Source organism: Drosophila suzukii, chromosome 2R (assembly GCF_043229965.1).
Source record: "Drosophila suzukii chromosome 2R, CBGP_Dsuzu_IsoJpt1.0, whole genome shotgun sequence".
NCBI lineage: Eukaryota > Metazoa > Arthropoda > Insecta > Diptera > Drosophilidae > Drosophila > Drosophila suzukii.
Genome location: NC_092081.1, coordinates 14,015,291 through 14,038,840, shown reverse-complemented (window position 1 = coordinate 14,038,840; position 23,550 = coordinate 14,015,291). Strand labels below are relative to the sequence as shown.

Genomic DNA, 23,550 nt, shown 5'->3' with positions numbered 1-23,550 from the left:
TCGCAAAACGTAGGGAGATAAGTGAACCGCACATGGTTCGAGCCGGATCAAATCGGTTTTACGGCAAATGCCGAAAGCAAACCCAGTCGAACGCCAGTCATAGTCGAGTGGCTACTCCTTGAATAGCAAATCAATTGTATAAAATATTTAATAAAATTTGGTAAGCTTTTTTTTCACCCCTATTTGCTCGCTGATTAGATAGAGCCCAAGTTAGTCTTTGGGGATCGTCATAACAGTTGGCATTCGCCAGAGACGGCGTGTGCGTGATATTGCTAGAACAACTACACGAATAGCTAATACAATCTGTATGTTTTCATTTTCATTCTAATTTTGATAGCCCTACGAGACGAACTCGAACAATTCCAACTCAAACACGGCACGCGACCTGAAGCAAATTCGTCGCAGCGATTCGCGCCCCAATTCGCCGAGTTCCAGCCAAGGAGCCATCGAAAATGGTCACGGGCAGTATCCGTAAGTGAACTATCCTATCCGACTCACATTCTTTTTAGCACATTTGTCTAATGTTTCAATTTCTATCTTGTAGATGCTCCATTTGCAAAGTGCTGTGCCCGTCAAACAAAATGGATTGGCTGTCCACCAGTGCCGAGCACATGAACTCCCATGCCATGCACTTTCCCTGTCTCAAGGCCAATGTCGTAACCAGCAATAATAACAATAATAACAATACCAACAATAACAACAACAATATCAACAACAACAACGAACTAAACAGCAATCGCGTGTTGGCCTGCAAGGACTGCAAGGATTACTTGGCCAGCCAGTGGGAGACGATGGATGCGGATCGTGTTCCCCTCGAGCACAGAAGGTTCTCCATTTGAATTCCCTGAATACATGAGAATGTGTCCCACTAACTTTATCCATTTCCATTTGCAGATACAACATTCCCTCGCCCATGCTGATCTCCAGCTCACCCAACGGATCTCGGCACGGCGCCATGAGCATCAACACTCCGCCCTCCACGCCATCCATTTCATCCTCGACGCCTGCCAGCACATCCATCTACTGCTATCTCTGCGGCCTCCACTCGGACCTGACGTTAGCCAGGGTTCTCTATGCCAGCAAAGAGGTAGAGTCATCAAAGAGGCAAATTGAGATAGTAATTAGTTAAGGAGGTTGTTTGAGGAGTAATGCACTTAACGTTGGCTATCAGGATTACTTACTAGCGGAAACAGCAAATAGAACACTCTTGTGGGCGCTATATGTAGTTTTATAGATTAGTGGTACTTTTTGCTCAATACTAGAAAGTTTCAATGACAGTTCAACTCCGATTTTAAGTATTAAATGATTGGTTACAAATTTGTTCATAGAGCCACAATTAATTTTACCTATAATCAAATTAAGGATCTAACAAATAACCCGACGCGTAGTACAAATATATTATAATGTTTAGGAGCTGTATACGCTAAATGTAATAGGAATGTATAGAACTAATGAACCTTAGCCTAACAATTATAGCAAAATGAAACATTTTTTAAAGGAAAGCTTTTTCGCCTAGGCCTAATAATACAGAGAAAAAAGTTAAAATATTAAAAAGAATTAAGTGACTTAAAATCACTCAGGCAAAAGTAATAACATCTATTGTAAAATCAAACCCTTAAATTATTCAAGAAATACCTCAAATATTAAAGCGTTAATTAGTTTGCTATAATTTTCAAGCTCCATTCAGTCACGGATAGGGTTTTGTAAGACACCGACTTGGGTAATAAGAGTTTAATTTGCGTTCCGGGTCAACTCGTAAGACCTTCACTTAATTTTTTGCCACATTGTATAAGTGATTTTGTGTGTGCATACTATTTGTGTATCGATTACCAAACATGTAATTTGCTGATAAATCAAGCTATTTTCCCCTTTTCCCAATAAAGCCACAAGCGCAGTCAATCAATATAGATATCCAGGACTGAGTAAATACGAATGTTACACGATGTGTGTGCAGATTGTTTTAGATAGCGCTTGCTCTGGATTATATTCGGTGTAGATATCAAGTAATATTATCTTTGTCCTGTTCAGCAATGATTAACAAATGAACCTATTTGATTAAGTAATGAGATATGTTCGGGTTTATTTAGATATCAATCAGAAATATAATGATTAATGCAGGAATTGAACCCTAAGGTTCTTTCCTTATATTTTCGAAAATTCGCTTAAGCTACTGAATAACACAATATATGTTCAGTTTATTATTTATAGGATATTAAAGTCGCTTTAAAGAATTATGTTATACCTAACTCTATCACAATTTTAACTATGTGTAATATGTGTAATTCTCTTTATTTCATGTATTCCATCAGGGCTCGCGACCTTATTTTCCACTGTTGCTTAAACACAACTCGCTACCTAATGCGGAACAGCTAAGAAACAATTCGGCCTTGGTTTGCACATTTTGTTACCATTCCATGTTGAATCAGTGGCGCAAGTAAGTCAATTGTCTTTAATATCAGATGTACAAATAGTCATTAACGTGTTTTCCTGACCTACAGGTATGAGGCGCAAAGTCCCAGCGTGAATCCAGCGGATCGTAAATACAACTGGCACGATTACAACTGTCACCTGTGCGGCATTACGACTTACCGGAAGAGAGTTCGGGCCCTGCCAGTCAATGAGTTTCCCTTTGTGAAGCACCAAAAGAGCGATGATGGGCTATTGCTGGAGAACGGAGAATACGCGGTCGTCTGTCTGGACTGCTACGAGAGCTTAAGGTGGGAAGAGGAAGGACCCCTTTCCAAAATAATAGCGATCTTTCATGACTTTGTATGGTTTATGAGGATTATCAGTGCAAAGACAGCAAATCATTTAACTTCTTACTATGAAAAAGTTGAGATGTATTCAGAAAAGGTGTAAATTTAAAAACTGTAGAATATTGACAGAATTCATTTATTGATTTATAACTTTCTAGTCTTCTACCATCTGAGTACAAAATAATATTTGTATGTAAAAAAAAGATTGCAATCTTTGTATGAAATTGTCTTGCTAGTTACTTTTATATTTAAATCTAAAACGTTTAATAATTGTTAGCTAATTTTCAAGTCATCTATCCCAGCCTCTGAGTACAAAATAATAATGTATGTAAAATAAGATTGTAATCTTTATATGAAACTATTTTAAGATAATTTTGCTAGTTACATTTCAAATGAAATCCAAAACGATTACGTTTAAGTTGTATAGAAAAATGAATAGTATATTTTGCTAAGCTATAATTTCCTACTCTGAAACGAAAAAGTTTGTACAACTTTTCTAAGAAGTTAAGTGTTTTTGATATGAATTGACAAAGATGTCTGATGTCTAATACAATCTAATTTTGTTTGCTCTTGCTAGTGTGATTATAATATAATTGCGGTTCATTCATGCCGTTTATGATTCATGTTAAAAACAGGAATAATCAGATCTGTTCCGATGAGTATTGGTTCGCATCACTGATAATAAGTTCAATGCTATTTGATGATTAGCACCATCACATGTGTGCGCATGAAAGTGAAAATCATCACCTGCTTTTTTGTGGTTTATCTTACTAATTGATAATTTCTTTCTTTTTTTTTAGACAACAAGCCTCGCAGCACGATCGCTTTGGGGTGCCCATTTCCAGGCGGGCCTACAACTGGGTGCCCCAACCGCCTCCGCCGGAGGACAGTCCCGAATCCGCAGTGGCCCGTTTGCCCTGCGGCGAACGCTCCGATCGTATTGTGAGTATTATATTGTATTTTTTTAGTACCTTGGCAATGAAATCTGACCCGTGTCCATGTGCCAATTTTCGTCCCCAGCACATCAACAATGCCATGAGGCCCGTGCCAGGAAAGAAGACCACATCGCCCAAGCAGTACGACAAGTCGAAAGAAGGTAAGTGACTCCTCTGGCGTCGGGGGAAGCCGATCTGATTTCTACCCGACTTCTGGTAACGCGAAACGCCAAGCCCGAGGTCCGGGGTTAGCGGGTTCAAGTGAAACCCAATTCGCGTCAATAAATTTCAATTGGTTTCACTTAACTTTGAGTGTTCGGCGTTGGCCGCTTGGCTCGGACAGTTCAATAATAGCCTTAGCTCGGCTCGTTTAGCCCCCCAAAGAGGAACATTGGTCACTGGCTTGGGGGCAGAGAACCATTTGCAGATTATTTTGCATTTTTACTCGACCAAAGTTAAGCATTTGTGGGGAATCTGTGTCCAGGCTCTGTGTATTTGCTTTTTAAACGGATTTCACAGGGCTCTTCATATGCAAACTGGGGTTAATGCGGTGTAGTGACTAGATTTTAAAATTCTTCTTCTATATGAACTTGATGAAACTATTTTTAGGTGCAAAAAAGACCAGAATAAGTGCAATTCGATTTCATTTTAATTGGAATTTTTCTAAAAGATTCACTGTTAGGGCTAACAGTGTAAAAATATCAAGGTATTTAGTTAATACATATATGCACGTGCTATAAACTTTTAATGGATTTAAAGTCTGTTGTCTTTTTTATATATTTTGATTACTTTTTTAAGGGGGCAAAGGAGACACATCTCCTATATCAGTTCATTTCTAGAAACCAAATTGTTGATATAATTTAATGACATTTCATGATCAATTAAAGCTCTAACATTCAAAAGAAAACAAATATGTCGAGTACATATGCCACGTACATATTTGTTTTTCCCCAAATTCAATTTTTTTTCCTGTATATATCATGTTTTGCCCCTGGCACTCAAGTGTCCTTAATCCCAGATGAAGTCCCAGTACATACTCGGAAAAATCTCGGCAAAAGCTTCTCTAATTGCATTTCCCCCAATACGAATGGAGAGCAAAAACTTCAACCTGAATAAGAAATCAACTGATTAAATGCCGAATAACAAGCTGAGACCACAAGGAGGTTTCCCATGTATACTAGCTGTTGTAATAAATATTGATTTTTTATGAATTGCATTGGGCTGGGGGGGGTGTGGCAGTGAGTGCTTTCGCCCTCTTTTCTCGTTTATTTATGCAGCAGCAATGGCGTCGGTAAACTTCTTCAATAAAATGCCAAAAAGGAAACATCATAAAAATAAATAAACAGAGAAACCACAAGCACACAGACTGAAGCCTTGTACATATTTGTGTGTGTGTGTGTGGTAGTGTGTATAACTTGGCACACGAATTTTTATGCAGCCCACCCACCCAGGGTAACCCATCGAACGAACCACCACCCACAGAAAACCACCTACAAATGCCACTTCCGACAACAGCAATCCCCAAACGAAAAAGAAGAACGAGGACGAGAACGACCGACCGAGCAAGCACAAATAATAAAAGCAACAGCATAAAGTATTTCGAATTGAATTACTCCGTGTTATCCTGTCAACCATACGAAAACACTCAAGACCATTCAACATGCCACACGCTTCCTGTCCCATGTACACCCACTGTAGCCAGTTTCCCTGGGGATCCTGGGGTATCCAACATTCTGCCATTCTACCATCTACTACCACCCACCGTTTAAGGAGTTGGCATCGATTTGCAAAAAGTATATTACCACCCGGAAAAGGGGGTGGGGAACTTAACCCCCCGCCCCAACCCACCACCCCCTGCCAATAAAATGAAGTTATGCTCTCTGTGGGGGGGGGGATGGGGGTGAGTATGGGTGGTCGAGGAGTTGAATAAGTAAACATAAAACCACTGAATTTACGCTTATTGCACCCGCAAACATTTTGTTTAACACAACAACAGGCGGCGTCGTCATTGTGACTCTCCCTATCTCTCTCTCTCCTCCCTATTGCTGTCTCTCTCTCTGCGCAGTGGGGTTGTGTGTGTGTGTGTGTGGGTGTCATTTCCGGCCTCAATTTCAAAAGAAGCTCAAATTTCCACACAATTTTCCGGCTTCGCTCTTTGGCACTTTGGCTCGTCTCGTTTCGTTTCGTTTCGTTCGCTCTCGGAATGGTTTTTTGCACCACCAAGTTGGGTTTTCCACCCAACCAGCCCCCACTCCCAATGCTTTTCCCCCTTTTTGACTGACAGCCGTTTCCTCGTTGCCACTTGTTCAGTCAGTCACTCAGCAAGGACCCAACCTCCAACACCCCATCCCCCTTTTAACCACAATTCTGTTTTTGCCGCCTTTGGTTGTGCTTTTTACTTTGGCCACATCTTGTTGTGGCCCAAGTTGCCACCTTTGCCACAGAAATATTTCAAGCACTCGCCACCCCTGCTGCCACAACCACCCCCCTACCACCTTCAGCCCCCCCCCCCCCTGCTTCGTTTCCGTTTTGCGTAGAATAACAGTTACATTATCCTTTTTATTGCCACACTTTCCAGACACGAATGGCAGGACGAGACTGAAAGAAAAGTGTGAACGAGACGGCGAGCATGGGCAGGGGTGTAGATTGTGAGAGGGGGTTTGGGTGCTGGGGGTTGGGGGTTGAAAACCAGGCCCAGACACAGACATATTTGGCTTGTGGCAAGCTACGACCTAACCCCGACCCCTTCGTCTTCGCCTTTTCAGTTTATTGTGCTCCAAGCCCCCTTTCACAAATCCCCCCACCCCCCTCGAAAACTTTCAGGAAATTGTGGGCAAAAAAATGTGCACTGCATTTATTTTTGCTAGAGCTCGACTGACTCGACTCGAGTCGCAGTAAATTGTGGTAAACACGAAGCCAAGTGTTTGGAGAGTGTTTACTCGGTTGTGGCCCACCGTGGTTGCACAGTGGGTCGCATCGTCATTTGCATAATTGGCAAACATGATTGCAGACACAGAGGACTTTCGTCCTAGAGGATGGGTAGTGTCGTGTGTATGATGTATATTCAAGGGGAATTATGCAAAGTAAAATTGACTTCTAGCTGGAGATTATGGTGATTTTCTTAACCCGTGAATATTCAATAAACGGTGGGTGTATTTCCTTTCTAGATCTCTGGTTAATTTGGCCAAGCTTTGAGTTGAAAAATGTAATATTTATAGAATCATATCATATGAATAAGTTTTGAAACGTTTTTTATTCTAAAACTTTGAACTGCTGAAAAAAATTGTTTAAAAAATCTCCTCAAAATTTAAAAAATGTACCAGGATTGCCATAAACTTTTAAGTGCCATTTAAGACAACCTCTCCCTTAAATGTAACAAATTCCTCCAATTGCTGTGCATGTTAAAACAGTTTATTGCGTTGCCCATTTCGTCAGGACATTTTCCATTCCGAGCAACACGCTTTACATCTTAGTTGGTATCGCAGTCTTACAACTTCATCCCTTTGTAATCATCATCATCTGTTAGCAGCAGCTGATTTATCCCACACTCCCCCGGCCCGGCCGTAAGATATGCATATGGTGGTGCTCGTGGCTGTCAGCACATAACCTCAACTCACTTAAAGGGGGATTCCCCCATGCCCATGCCCAACGCCTTCGCCCTTTTGGCCCATTCCTTCCCCATTTATGTGCACACATAAAGCGCTGATGTGGCATGAAAAAACATATAAATTCTGCCAATCGATGAAGATAAAATACATTTTGTAATACGTTAGCCCGCCAACACCCCCCGATCGCCCCCTTTCTATCAGGGGGTTGGGCGGACGTCTGAGGTCAACCGTTTGAGTGTGGGCGCCTTTTGGGAGTCAACGAAGTGTGCAACGTCAACTTGCGCACACACACAGGCGCACAAAAAGGCATTCCATGTGGGTGTAAGTGAAATTTCAAGTGGCGCTACCAAGGCAAACTTCAGCATTGACTCTTAGTGCGCCACCCTCCACATATGCTTCGGTACAGTGGAACCTCCATCAGTGCAACCACCTTAAAAACTTATCTATAAGGGTTACTAATTAGTCCTAAAATTCATACATGCCTAAAATGTTGTGCAAAAACAACAAGAAAAGATTCATTTGGCTTGATTACCATTTCTGTATATTATTTAGTACTATTGATTATTTATATATTATATTATTGATATTGATTAACCAAATCATTCCTACGTCAGGTATATGTGATAAGGGCTTTCCATATATTACGTAATCACATAGGGAGTGGGGGGTGTCAGCCAAATGATTACGCCTGTAAAACAAATCAATTTGTTTACTCAATAAAATTATTAAAAGTGGGGAAAGAAATCAAAAACTATGATATGATATATATATAAATATATGGACAAACCTTAGGTAAACTTTAGCTGGCTTAAGGAAAATTATTGAGATTTTTTTTAGCAAAGTATTTTGAACCGTTGCATATATAAAGTCAAATTTGGGTTTTGTAATAAAGAATGTAAATTATTTAATAAAAGTTCAGGTAAAAAATCTTGTCTTGCTTGAATAAGGAAAATTACATTTTCTGGGGTTCTGGGTACAGGACAGAAATATATGTATGCATGTTAATATAAGTTCCAATTGTAGAGTTTGAGTTGTCCGAGTTCGGGTTAGAGAAGTTATCCTGTACTTATATGTGCGGCCGAGAGCATGGAAACCCTTTAAAAGCTTGTTGTTGCCAGACACATAAACGTTTAGCCCATAAACCCTTGATGTATGGAACATAAACACCACACTTGCAAGTGCCACTCATTCGGAGGTTTCTGGGGATCGGAGTACCAGGGTCTGGGGGGTACGAGGTATCGTGGGGCTTGCGGCCCTGGTGTCAGTGGTTAGTGGCGGTGGTTGCTTGCCAGCTAACTGCTAACTGAAATCCAATGTGTGTCCGGATACGAGGGTTTGGTTTAGGTTTGGGTTTCGGGTTCTCGGTCCTGAATTCTGGGTCCGGCAACCGCAATGTCAATAAATATGTTACGCCTGACTCGTCCTTTTTTCCTTTCCGTGCCTTTCCTTTCCAAGGGGGCTGTTGTTGGTTAGCAATTTGGTTAAACATATTTATTTGAGGGTAGTGGCCGGTAGTTCATTCCATTCGGCTTTCAACGTGTTTTGCTTTTGTTCGATTTCGGTCGGAACATCGAGTTAGCCGTAACAATTTCTGTATATTCCCATTCAATTTGTAGGCATCGATTTATTTTCGACAATTTGCAGAAGCAGTTGTGTAAAAATATTTTCATTTTCGTCTATCCCATAAAAATGAAATGCATTTATTGCCAAAGAGAGTTTTTCCATATTCAAATTGCATCTTGTGCTGCCGTATAAATTGTGAAAGATTTCTATTAGCCAGGCTTATGAGATCTCGGTTGGCTGGCATAAAGTTGTTGCCCCAAAATAATCTTATTGTTGCAGCTAATTCCTATACTGAAACTTTTTGGATTCAAAAACAAACTCTTCGTTACTTTCTTGTTGCAAAAATTGCAGTACCAAATTTAATTAAAAACTTGACAACAACTAAGGACTCGCATACACAGACTGACTTGGAGTTTTATCAACCCCCAAAGTGCAACTGTGGGGAGAAGAAAGGAGAAAGGAGGTGAAAGCACCAAGACACGAAGTGCGCGACTTTCACGTTTTCCCTTTTTTGTTGCTCTTGTTGTTGCTCCTGTCGCCGCCATATTTACTTTGTATTTGTTTACGTTTTTATTGTGTGCTCTAGCGCACGAATTTAAATATTTGCCAGTTGCTCCTTGCTGGGAAACAGTAACAGAAACAGAGGTACAACAACATTTGTGTAGCACAAGTTTCGCTTATGGTGGTGCACATAGAAAAACATTGTGCCTCAAGATAGGTATTTTAAAAATATTTTATGACTATAAACATGCTTAAAATTATTCGATGAAAAATGGTACATTTTCCTTACAGTCACCTTTTAAATTCCTTATAAAGGTGTCTAAAAGTATGCAATAGTACGCAATCTTTAAAAACAAATACTGTTGCCTACTTTTAAGAAGATTTTTAAGAGATTTCAAAGCTCTAATGGTATCTAGATACCTTTAATACTTACATTGGGTTGGTATTTTTTTTAAAAACATACTAAATTTTCACTGTGCACCATTGTTGCTTCTCTTATTGCAATTTTCACTTGCCTCTCCTCTCCCACTCTCACTCTCTCACCCCTTCGCTGTCTGTTTGTGTATGTGTGCTAGCGCCAAAGTGATTTACTGTTATAAATATTTGCTTGTGAGCTTTTTAAGTACTCTTTCTCTTCGTTTCCTTTGGCGTACTTTGGTTTTTTTTATTTTGTCGGTTTCGGTCTTGTATTTCTCCTTGCTGGTTGTTTTGTACTTTCTTTTTTCGCCACGTTTGCTTTGGCATTCATTCCCAGTTTATTCAGTTCTTCGTCAGCGCCTAGTAACTGTTTGCTTTATGAGCTCAGACCAGCTTTCGCCGTCCTTCACCGCCCCACCCCACCCCAATTTCGCCCCTTTCACTTTGTTTGCTTGTTTCTGTTGCATACTTTTCAGCGTAATTTTATTGAATCGTGTTTACCCTTATGTCGACTCGGGTTTTGTTTGTGTTTTCCTTTACTCATTTTTATTACCAGGCCCTTGTGCCTCGCATTTTTGTTGTTTTTCTTTTAGGTTATTTTGGTACACAGAAAAATATTTTGATGTTACAAAAAAAAAATTCAAAAAAATGGAACCTAATTTATGATTTCTTTTATAATAGCTTAAAGCCTTTTAAGCTTTAAATGATTTATATTTTTTAAAATTTAACTTCTCAAGATCCCTTTTTAAAAGATACAGTTATGATCATGAAAATAGTAGTGCACTTATTCTTCCACTTAAAAGTTCCACTGTGGCTATTTTGCATTTTTTTGGTTGGTATAGATTGTACTGGTAATAATACAGCAAATTTCCGATTCAATATTTGGTTTAATATCATATGATAGTAATTTTTACAAATTACATTTTGCTCAAATTCGTCTGCTCATTAAAATAGAAGTAGTAGTAGTAGTAAATTAAATAAGTAAAACTAATAGAACTGCATTTTTGTATGAATGATGAGTGCATTACTATTTTTCTGAACGCAACTGTATGCACAATAAATTTCTACCAAAACACGTACCATCACTTCCTTCAAGAACCAGGCAACACTGTATGCCCCGTTAGGCAATCACCACTGTGGTTGCACTGCTGATTCCTCACCCCTCCCCCGGGGGAATCATTTTGCATTAACTGAGCAAATAAACCAACTTTGTTATACTTTCGTTCATTTCATTTCGTTTGCCTTGGCCGTAGGTGAAGAATGGGAGGGGGAAGGTGGGGGGTAGGGTGGAAAGGGGGTGGTGCAGAAGGGGGTGGTGCAGTGGTAGAGGTGGGAGATTCTAAGGCTGCAGACCTTGTTTGCTGTTGATATTCCTGCTTCTGCTTTGGTTTCTGTTTCTGGGTTTTTGTTCTGCTCGGATGGGTATTTACCCTGTTTCGCAGTTGTTTGCTTGTGTACTTCTCTCCCCACTCTCGCCACCCCATCCCCGCTCTGTGTGTGTGTGTGAAATTGAATGCTCAATTGAGCACTTAATTAGCAAAAACAGTTTTTAATGACGACACGAAAGCTTTTATGCTTTGAATTCTCCGTACAATGGGGTCCAGTTGGCCTACACTGAGAGAAACTCACTGGTTATGACCCCAAAATTCTTGAAAGAAATATTAAAAACAGGGTTTAAAAATATTAAAATTTTACAAGATTTGATTTTAATTTAAAAATTGGAAACTATATTGGTTTTAGAAAATGTAATCATTTATTATGACAGTAGTTATATGAAGTTGCTATACTTGTTAGAAATAAATATTTAAATAATAATGATACCAGCAACTTTAAAAATGTAAATGTTTTATGTGTCTTGCAGGGAAATATTTATATTTATGGTGGTTGGTTTTCTTGTTAATTTTCCATTTTTTAACATGCAAAGAACTGGGGGGAATCCCCGTTTATTTTTAAGCACGTGTCGGCTTCCTTTCCTCAGTCTCCCACTTTCTCATTTACTTCCACTTTTCTCCCCGTTCGCTCACGCACACAAATGCCTGCATGCGTCCGGCATAATTGTCGATGTGATTAATGTGTTTTTAAGTGCATCATTTTGAGCATATTACGAGTTTATAGGGGTTAATTTCGCTCCCCTGAGCACTTTGCATGCCATTCAGGCCCCTTTGGCATTTTAATTGAATTGTTGCCATTGCTTTGCCCGCTCACGTTGTTTCCGATTGTTGTCGTTGCTCTTGTTGGTTGTTTCTGAATGGTATTTATTACCGGTTCCTTTACTTTTCTTTTGTGCTGCATTGCGCCGCCTCACAATTTTTTAATTAACGCTCATTTGCTTAAGCGGAAAAGTGTTAAAATTGTATTGCGGCGGGGGAGAATGCAGAGAGAAATATATATCTCTTGTAAATATGATGCTGAAACTGATTAAGAAAACGGGGTAAACGGTCATCAGCATATTGATATCTTCTTATATCTTTTTTAAAATAAGTTTTGTTAAGTATCATGATATAATACTGTTCAATAATCAGTTTTTTAGAAAATACATTTTTAAAATATTAAAATTTATACTTTGAAATTAAGATTACGTTATGAACTACTTCTAAAGAAGTGTGAAAAATGTAAATATTTGACTTTATTAAGGTCTGTAGATTAAATTGTGTAACATTTTATTGCCGAGTGTAAAAAAATCTTAATAGACTTTTAAGGGTCTGAGAATATTGTAAGTTATGTATTCTTTTGCGTATTCCTTTCCAATCTTCGCTGCGAGTATTTCATCCCCCAATCCTAAGCCTTGAACTGCGTAAATCCGCTTCTCTCTTGATTCCCTTCCTATTCCCCCAAAAATCGGAAGACAAACATCAAGTGGCATTGGGATACATCATAAAATACTTCAGTTAGCTGATGATGATGATAATGATGCGGATCTTGCTGCTGGGCATTCATGGGCCCTTCATGCATGAGTGGGCAACAACAACATTTGCAAATTCAATTGAATTGATACACGCACCACTTGTTAACCATTTCGGCCAGAACGAACCACCCAGCGACTAACCATCCACCCATCCTACCATCTACGTAACCCAGCCTGCCATCCTGTTATCCAACCGTCCATCCATCCAATCATCCTTCTAGCCATCTGCAACCACCTAGTTGCCATGCCCCTCTGCGGTCGTCTTATTATTGGTTTTACATACACATCCGTTCCTCAAATATCATTAGAAGGATACGCATACGCCTTCCATGAATCCGGGATTGCAAGTCAGTCAACAATGTGGATGGGGGCGTTGGACAGATTGACAGGGGGTGTGCCGGGAGGAATTGGTGGCTTGGCACGCCCGGTTATTTGAACAATGGCTTAAGGGCCTATAAAATCACACAAGGGGTTATAAATCCATTTGCAAAACCAAAATCCAAAAATATCCCAAAGCCAAACAAGAAGCTTACCGCCCATCCACGTCCTCCTCTGTCCACCGAAGCTCCTCCCCCCGAAAAAAGGCCTACTTTCATGGTTTGGTGACATCCACTTGGTTGTATCCTTATGCACTTACTCTTATATACATATGCATGTATGTAGGCATTTGCCCTGGGTTCAAACCAAAAAAAAAGTCTATGTAAAATGGGCTCTGAGTTCGTGACTTGGATGATTGATCTGCAGAAAGAGAGAAATTGAAGGGAGCGTTAAGTTAACAGAGGTTGGGTAACTCAATCCCAAACTGCCCTGAAATGTATGCTACGATTTTTGGAAGGCTTACTAGATGAGAATTTTAGGTGAGAATCGTTTTAAGAAAAGTTAGAAATCACCTTTACCTTGAAATGGCTTAAAATATAAATCTTTCCGCTTTATGTTTTGAATTTTTTAAGATTGCATTTAGCGTGGTCTTATAAGTAAAAAATAATCGTATGAAAAAAAAGTAATATAGTATTATGAAAACAAAAATGAAGGCAAAAAGTCTGTTAAAATAAATCCATGTTCCAAAACATCATAATGTATAGCTTATAAGTATTAGATATAAAACAGACTTCACTCGAAAGCTTTCTATTTAGTAAATTTGAGTTTATCCTGTACCTTATAGAACTTTATATAGTTTATTTTTATTCTAAAGAAATATTTAAATGACAGTTTTTCCTCCTCGCCTTCCAGATTCTGTCAATCAATGTGCACACTTTTATGAAAAATAATCGTTCATTGTCATACAGAATGTTGTTTTCCCCTTTTTGCCTGGGCTTTAAAAACTTTTCAGGTTGTCGGAAGTGGATGGAATGGCGTTGCCATGGGTGTGGTGCCATGGATGACACAAAAGTCGGCTATGCTGGGGGTGTGGGGATCTGGAAGGTATATACCCCCACATCGGCCCCTTTGACGACTTCCTCGCTTATCCAGACCCCGCACCTGAGCTATTTTTGCACTTTTCACATTTGCACCGAACGCTCAACCCCTTTCAACCCCGCTCTTACCCTTTTATGCGCTGCGTTTTGATGGAGCGCGTAGTTTGGCCATAAAAGTTTCGCAGCTTGCCAACAGTAGCAGCAGCAGCAGCAGCAGCAGCAGCAGATTTTTATTAGTTTTTCACGTTCTGCATTTTCCGCGCGCGCTTTTCACATGCCACTGGAATGCCGGAGCCAGCCGAAGCTCGGTTTATTGTTATGGCAACATCGTAAAAATTTATCATGCTCTCGTAGTTGGCAAAACGACAACACCCCGGCCACAGAAACAACAAAAATTCCAAGAGACACACAACCAAAAAAATACACAAAAAACAATAAAACAAAGCAACAATAACAACCACACCCAGGAACAACAAAAAAATGACGAGTAAGAACAACACAAAGCAAAGTTATCGCATTTTTATGACAATTTGACGACGACTTTCATTGCAATTTTTAAGGTGGCAAACCATTTCCTTCGAGCGCACAAAAAATGGTTTATATCTATATCTTCATACATTTATGTACTAATAGTCTGGGAGTTGTGATTTGTGCAGCTTGGCAGCTGAAAGTTGTTCTTTTGCTCATGGGCACTGAATGTTTAACCATAACGAAAGATGGCGATGCTCAAAAAGGGACGAGATTTAAACCAGAATTGCTCAACAACAGATGGATGAAGTTTTTACAACTTTTTTAAAATCCTTCAAACAATTTGATAAATGTGGCAATCATTTTTCACCAAAAAAATATAAGGTAGTCTTCCTTAGTAATGGAATAGTGAAATCTATTCGATGTAATAGAACGTATTCTTTTTTGAAGACCATTTTAGGATTTTAAGAAAAGCAAATCTCTATGGAAGGTGTTCTAAAGCTTAAAATTGTTTTTATCTATCTTTTTATTGCTGTTAATAGCCCTTTTTAATGATCAACAAAATGTAAGATTGGAAATTAAACTTATTCATTTGAATGACCACCTATGAATTATGTGCCAATTGTACTGCCTTTTTATAAGAGCTTCAATCAACTAAATCTAAAAAAGAAATTAAAAATTCCTTTTGAATGCCTTATGTGAATGCCTTTTCAATTAAAAATTGTTTTCTTATTTGGAATTTATCAAACAGGGATATATCTTAGATTGTACAAAAATTGCTCCCAAAATAGTTTTGCCTTGAATTTCTAAGTTCGATTTTGTGTTGAACGACTACACGCTCTATTAGTTGCAAAATAACCCAAAGTTTGCTGGCATCTGAAAAATTAACACCATAGCCATAGAGAGAGAGAGCTGAAAAGGGACAGGTGTATATATAGAAAAAGAGAGGGAAGGGGAAAGAATATTCGAAAATATTCTCACATTTGAACTTCGAGCAGGAAACACTAAAATGCAATGCAAAAAGCGACAGGAGCAACAAAAACAAGGTTACCAACCAAGTGGCGAAGTGCAGAGAGTGTTTACCCCCGATTCTCCCAATGAGAAACCCACTTCTCTCACACTCTCGCCAATTCTCCATTTGTCCCCCAACTCTCGCTGTTTAAACCAAGCAGGCAGAACAAAGTTCTCTCGGTTTCTCTCCGGGAATCCCTGCTCGGCGTATTTCTCTCCGCTTCTCTCTGGGATCAGGACTCGCCACCCTGGCCACCTGTCTAATCGGTGTTTGTTAGTATATAAATCTAAAAGCTAATCCGCTTGTATTTCCGCTTGGGCGCTGTGAGGTTAGACCGGAAATTCCGCTCTACATGCAGAATGCAGCGCCAGAAACAGCAGGACTCATGGGGTAGGCGCACAACCACCCACAAGGACGAAAACGAGGAGAATCCCCGAGGACGAGAACGAGGACGAGGACCAGGCTGCGTTCCGCCATTCTAGGAATATTGACGCTGGGTGTCGACGTCGGAAGTTGTGTTGTGCGCCGGTTGTTGTTGCTTGTTTAGGGATTTGTTGTGGCAGCCACCGTACACTTGCTCACCCTAAATGGCTCCGGCTCCTCTCCTGCAAACATTTTTTTGTACAGCCCAGGAAGAGGTATCCCTGTGTGTGAGTGCACCAGCTCCCAAAGCTCTGACGCCTGTGTCAAGGTATCGATGGAAAGCCGAATTCAGGAAATGCTGATTTTTTTTCGCCTGCCTGCAGAGCACTGATAGAAATTAGCATATCAACAGTAAAAACGAAGAAATGATTGAAAATAAATTAGCCAACGTCAAAGTCAAAGAGATTCCGGTATAAAACCTCATTATTTTGACAACTCTTTATGAAATTTTTTCGAGTTTTTTATTAAAATGTTAACATTTTTAGAAGATAGTTAAGTAATCTGTATCTACAATAGCCCAATCTAAAAAAATTTCTGAAAATCGCTAACACTTTCAGCTATAATATGATTTAACACCACTTCATAGCTAGAACCACTTGGGAATTATAAAGTCGTAGAAGAAAAAAGCTAAATGTCAGCTAATTCTATGTGTGTTGTTGGTCTCTGTTCTGCAAAATTTCTCACAGTGCAACTATCTGTGTATCGCAGATTGCTTCGCTTGCATAGCTGCCGTTGCTGCTGCTGTTTGCTCTTGCTGTTGCTGTTGCACATTGCATGTTGCTGCTGTGGCACGGCACCTATCCACATAGCTATTGGACTCGCTCTTCGGCCATCTCTCTCGCACACTCGCTCCGTCTCCCTTTGATTTTCTCTTAGCTGAAGGATACGAAGGCATCGTATCCTGGCCACACGATTCGTGTGTGTTTGGCTCGGTTGGAAGATGGCCTGCCAGTTGCTCCTTGAGCCCGGAACTGCAACCAAAAGGGGCCTGCTAGGGTGGTGCTTGGGTGGTGCTTGGGTGGTTCTAGGGTGGTGCATCCACCTACCGAGAGCAGGAGACCCAACCACTGAGAACAGAGAGCGAGAACTTGAAAAGTGAAAAACTTTTGACTGCGGGTGCTCTTCTAATGGGAAATTGGAATGGTGCAGTGGGTGGTTTTGTTGGGTGGTTTTCTAGTTGGTTATGTGGATGGGTGGTTCCGGGTGCGGTGGACTGTGGGTCAGGTGCGGAGCTTGTGCTGTCAGTTTAGCACAAAGCCATATCCGTTATGAGCGGGCGAAAAGAGCAACAAACTGAGCGCTCAGCCCGGATTTGCTCGTCGGTTCAAAAGGGCAAGTGGGGCAAAAAAGGAGGAGGTACACAACCACACACAGACACACGCACACACACACACACACACTCGGTGGGCTATCTAGAGTGGCAGATAGAGACAGGTAGAAAGGTCAGAGAGAGAGGGACTGCTTGTGACCAGTGGTCAAGTCCGAAGCGAGGGCTCGTAACTAATAACCAAGTAAATTGATACGTGACTCTGCATTTAAATGCCATTATTGCCTACGCCCCCAGACAACCTATCGAATCGACCCCCCCCCCCCCCCCCCCCCCTAACCCCTCGGTCCACCCGGAGGTCAGTCAAGTGAGTGGAGGTCCTGCTCTTGGGCCTGCGCTTGACTTGCGACCACCTCGCAGCCTCACGGACCCGCAATTTCGCAGGAAGTGTGGGAAATCAAGCGAGAAAAGTGTGGTTGTATGGGGGGGTATATGATCAGAAGGGGAAGGCGGAGCCGAAAGGAAAACTGGGGGTGGGGAGGGGCCGGACCGACTCTCTGCCAATTTGTGATTGGAATTTTTGATGAGCCCAACTGACGTATTGATTGACTGACTGTGCACACAGGACAGCACCACCGCAGTATCCTGCTGGCATGCAAAAATTCAGTTCTCCATCTCATCTCATGCCCCCAGACCCCTCACGCCCCCCTGACGTCTGTCAGCGGCAGAGGAAGTCGGCAAAAAGTTATCCGAATAGTACGGAAGTCGATGCAACTACAGTTGCCATTCTTTAGATAAATAAAGACTTTTGCTAAGGTTACTTATACAAGTATGCTAACATTTTAAATATTTACATGGAACCAATGTTTTTTAATGTATGTTGACCTATAAAAGTGAAATACGGATAGATCAGTATTCAGAAATAAAAAAGATTTGAGTTATAGTCACATTTTAAGGATATGTTATAGTACCTCATGTCGGAAAGACTTTAGATTCGTATGGTCCAGCTCATAACCAGGCTAACATGACCCACTTGATCTGATCTATGCCTTATGACTCATGAAACCCTATTAGTGATCATAAGAATTAGATAATATACTTAGTATACACATTAAATAAGGCTAGCAGTGGTATAAAAAGTAATAAACTACTTTTATCTCACATTAAAAACGGGATTTGTCATAAAGTGGGATTAAGAAAAAAGAAGATCTTGAAAATGATCCAAATCAAAGTTGGAGTTACCGAAGTTCCACTGTAGAACAGGGAGTTGCAGTGACTAGCTTAACTTGCTTGCTGGCTTTTTTCCGGAGCAAGTGAGAGAAGTAATCGCTACATGTGTATGCTGTGCATCCAGCCACTTTTCACCGCCCGCCCATCCGCCCACCCGCTGACCTCAAGTGGAAGTTTGCCTGCAAGTCCTTTTCGTCCTTAGAACAACAATTGTGCGAGGCATGGCGACTTGGCGAGTTTTCCTCCAGCACTGCTCCACTGCTTTTCCTCGACTTCTGCTGCCGCTTCCTTTCGGACAGCTTTTGTGCTTCTTGTGGATGTGTACGTGTGCCCAAGGAAATGGCTGCGGAAATGAGCACGGAAAATTGTACACACGACCGGAAACTTGGAAAAGTTTCGTTGTATTTTCAGACAGTTGCAAACGCAGCTCCCTTTTCCGCATCCCAGATTTCCCATTTGCCCCGCTTGGCTGCTGCGACTGCCCGCGGGTATGATTAAAGTTTTCCTTTTAATTTCTAACAATTGTGTTTCGGTTTAGATTTGGGTTCTCGCTTTCCATTCCCATCCTCCCATGTCCTGTAGTTCTCGTCTCGTTTGCCCTACGACCGAAAGAAGTGAGCATATTGATTTCTTGGGAATACCATATAGAATTGGTGAACGGCAAGCTGTAATTGAGTGGGACATGGCAATTATTTTGGCATTCAGTGCATTTCGAACTTTTTAGTTCAGTTCGTTAGTTGGTATTGAATCAATTGGATATCAGCTTTCCATTTTAAGATGAGCTTAATCCTGTTTATATACGCTGTACAAGATAATTGCATGATGAATAACAAATAGTAAAACGATTCAAAATCATAAGTCTTTAGAAAAGATATAACTTTTCCAATATGTTTATAAAAATATGATTTTTTGAATTGGGTACCATTTTGTTAGATGTCTTTATAAGGCTTTCACTTCATTCCCTTTAACTATCTCTCGATTTCTAACTTTCCCTGTTGATTCACATTCCTCTTTTGGACAGCCTTCACGTCACCATTAGCAAGTGTCGTCCTGGAGTCACAAGGCATTTGTAATCTGCTTTCGGTGTCCAAGTAACAGATCCACCAATTGCCTCCGAAAACCGCTCACTCGTCAAGTCATCTGCGGTCGCATGTCGGAATGCCAGGCATTTGGCACTGGCAAAAAGGGTATTTAGACATTTGCCGTCTACTTAACAGCCACGTCCTTTCTCCTTTCTCCTCTACCCTACCCTTTGCCCCTTTGGCTCTGGCATTTGCCTTGAAGCTTTTCCAGTCCGCGAATTCCTCGCACTTCCGTCGGGTTTTCGTGCCATTTTGAAGTCCTGAAGTCCTCACTCTATATATCCTTGTGGCTACCCATCTCTCTTGCACTCGGTTGCTCTGTCTCTTTTTTGCGGTGAGTCGTCTGTCTCTTTCGCTGTTTGCCTGTCTTCACAAACTTGTCGCTATGTGGTGTGAAAAATATTTAAGCGTGAAGTTTTAGCAGCGGTTTTCCCTCGAAGGCTCATTGTCGACGTTGTCCTCGGCCTGCTTTTAACCCCCTGTTGCCCATGTTGCCCGTATTTGCCCCGCTTGCACCGCTTCGTGCCCTTTTTCCCACTGACGAACATCGTGTTTCCGCATCATTTTTAACGCCACTTTTGTGTAAGCTTTGCGTTTATTCTACTCTGCTTTCGAGTTCTCTATATGTATCTGTGTGTGTGTGTGTGTTTGTATCTGTGTGCGATTTTGTGCTGGTGTTGGAGCATCCTCTGGTATCCGTGTCGGTATTTTTGTGGATTTGTTTTGTGTCTGAGGGTGTTTTTCTAAATGGCTTTTAAAATCTCATCGCCAGCGTTTTGTCCTCGACGATGGCAGAAGTGTCTCGGGGCTGCCCACAGGGATTGGCAAGAGGGGTTAGATTGAAGGTTTGGTGGGGGGTGGAGTGGAGTGTAGTGGAGTTCAGGGAGTGCAAAGGGCTTCTGCGGTTCTCCCGTCCTTCAGATGGGGTGGTGGTCCCATGGAGGTGGGTGCTTTTGGTCGAGTTTCGTGTGGCTGGCAGTCTATTGTGTTATTGGTTTTGGCTATGACTTTGCTTTGCTTTGGCGTCTCTGATTGTTGCTTCCCTTTCCCTGTCCTCCGTTTCCTTTTCCCTGCATTACTTTTCGTCCTTTTTGGAATGTGTTCGCCACTAGAGATTTGAACTGTAATTGGTTTTGAACAAGTTCCCATATTTTTTGGACAGTTTGTTGGAAGTTTGGTGGGTAAAAAAATGTAAAAGTAAATGGGTGATTATTTCCCAAGCAATAAATAGAAAATTATGCGATATGACAATAGAAACTTATGAAATAGATTCCATGTTGTTTTTCTAGATGTTTAACATTTTTAACTTACTTGCCTCTTTTAAAAACATCCTTATTTCAACCAAATTGACTCATGCATGGTCACACTGAATTATTGATCAGCTATGGTCACACTATTTTAACAAGTTGATCTTAATAATCAACATTTTATTAATTCCGTCTTTTCTTTGAGTCAAATGATATGGATAATCTTCATTCACCTTGTTTGATACCTGACTAATGCCACAATTCCCTCTGCTGCCCAGTGTAACCACTTAATTCACTGGAATCGAATGCATCCAATGCATCCCAATCATCGAACGTTTATCGTTCCTTCCATAGTACATCCCCTTCAACCTACCAAAAAACCCCCTCACCCAACCCGCAGAGAGCCGGCAATATCCTGGTCATACTCATCCGATTTGGCCTGCTTCACACTGAACAAGGCAATAATTTCTGCTCCTAAGCCCTATTAACCATTGCTAACCGAATGGTGCAAGCAGCCAACTGAAAAAGGGGGGGTGGGAGGCGGGATGTGGCCGTAGGAAAATGGGAAAAGTGGGAGTGTGGGGGGCGTGGCAGGATTGCGTTGACTGAGCGAGCAATTGAATAAGCGGCAGAGGCGCACAAAGAATTTGAGGACAGGCAAAGGGGGGGAGATTGTGGCGGAACGGAGGGCAGTAAACAGGGCCCAAAGGCAGGACCCAGAAGCCCGGCCCATTCCATCCGATTTTCGCCGGTCCAATGATGTTGGCAATGGGCGACGGGCAACTGGCAACTGCCGGCAAAGGCCGTGCAAATCCGGAACGAACGGACATATTGACAAATTATCCTTTTTACACGCATCGCCTGCTGAGTTGGCCTCCTCGCCTCACTGCACCGCCCGCCAGCCGCCTGTCCGCCTCTTCGACTGCCTGCCACACATATACCTACAGCAGCGGTCAAACTAATAGCAGTTCATTTTCTTTTCAATTAAGAAATTACAGCATTGGTGACTTCAATCTACATATTACAGGGCTGTCGTCTGTCGGTGTATGCAATGGACATTCCATCCAAGATCGGTCATCTCGAGGTCATGAGACCTTACAGTCCAACACTCGACAATAAGATTCGGTTATAGTAAAACATCAACAGTCTTTTATTCAGAACTTTGATTTTTGTTTTAAACTGGTTTTAATCACATTTAACACAAGATCTTGTTAAACTCTGTTATAACTTCAAAGACGTAGATTTTTATTGCGGCTCCATATCATGTAGATCTATGAACTTTTGTAGATTTACATGATCTTTTTATCTGTATGCGAGCTTGATTGATTGCAGGAACGTGTAAAACCCTGAATTCGTAGTCGTCAGTTTGGAAGTGGTTACCTTAAAGTCCATCTGGCTGGCAATTTTGCGGTGTTGTGGAGGATTGTACCAAAAACAGCAGGAGTACGATCCAAAAAGCTAAGAAACGCAAAGTAACCATTTCGAGCCACAGAGACTTTCACAATGGATAAAACTTTTTAAGATTAAAAAAGCAACCATGGCTCTTAATGCTCTTATTAGTAGTTTTATTCGCGTAGTATTTATTCGTCTTCATAAACTATATATATAATTATATAAAATTAAAATATATTTATACATAGTATATATTTTATATTTAACCATGTTTACTGCGCAATGATTATTTTTGCTTGTTGATATTCTGTTGACCTCCACTGTATATATAAGGCATTGTTAAATGTGCCAATGTGCTCACACAGTTGTTCCGCTGTCGATGATGCCGCCTGCTGCGCTGCCGCCGTCTCAGCGACGTCGTTATCGTAATCGTTGCTCCGTGTGCAAGTGTGTGTGCACATAAACAGAGCCTGAAATAACAACAACAACAGCGACAACAACAACAATAGCAGCAGCAACAAGGAGCAAGGATAGGAGAATGAAGAAGCATCAGGAGCTGGCGGAAGAAGAAGAGGAATCAGGAGCAGCGGATGAGAATGAAGCTGCATACCAGCCAAATGCTCATCCGAGGATATCATGAAGGCTGCCTTTGTTCCGGCACTCAAACTCACACACACGCACGCACACATACAGGCACATGTCCTTCAGCGTGTCAGTGAGAGTCCTTTTTTTATATACCCGAATCCTTGGCACCTCTTTTGTTGTTTGAGGTTAGGTAACACTTTTTCGAGTACAGGATCGCAGATCGAATCTTTTACCACCCCTAGAGCTCAATTTATGCTCAATTTATTTGCAATCAGTTTTGTTCCAGGGATTTCGGGGTGGCAACTCGCTTAAAACGATCTTGAAACCCGAAATTAGGTTTATGAAAGGGATCGCCCAATTGAGCATGACATACATATGTACATGGTTAGGGAAAAAGTAACAATATCATTTAGATTTTTTGTGTATTGGTTTTTTTTTAACAATATCAGTTAAAAAAGGAATGAAGTCCTAAATTTCTGTTTTATATTTATTTTTTAGTTTGTGTTAATAAAGAAATCAAAACCATAGAACAATGAGTTTAAAAACAAGTGATCTTCTAGTTCGGGTATTATATTTTATAGTATATCATTTTTTAATACCAATTTATTCAGAACTTAAACCCTAAAATCCTTTTTGATCAACCCACTGAGCTTATTAACACTCGCCCCAGCAATCAAAATATAATCTTTTAGCTCGCTTAACCCATTCCTGTCACCACTCGAGACCCCACCCACCCGAAATTTG

The 23,550-nt window shown here is 40.9% G+C and overlaps 1 protein-coding gene across 5 annotated transcripts in view; it reads left to right on the top strand.

Annotated features, from left to right (window-relative positions):
• Positions 1–23,550, top strand: part of px (MAP7 domain-containg protein plexus) — a 78,971-nt gene that overhangs the window by 31,013 nt on the left and 24,408 nt on the right. For all 5 annotated transcript variants that reach the window (XM_036813514.3, XM_036813511.3, XM_065863894.2 and 2 more), the window contains 7 exons: positions 338–471; positions 545–826; positions 895–1,087; positions 2,310–2,434; positions 2,499–2,717; positions 3,557–3,698; positions 3,777–3,852. In XM_036813514.3, coding sequence (XP_036669409.3) covers positions 338–471; positions 545–826; positions 895–1,087; positions 2,310–2,434; positions 2,499–2,717; positions 3,557–3,698; positions 3,777–3,852 — 1,171 coding nt within the window. The remainder of the gene's footprint in view (positions 1–337; positions 472–544; positions 827–894; positions 1,088–2,309; positions 2,435–2,498; positions 2,718–3,556; positions 3,699–3,776; positions 3,853–23,550) is intronic.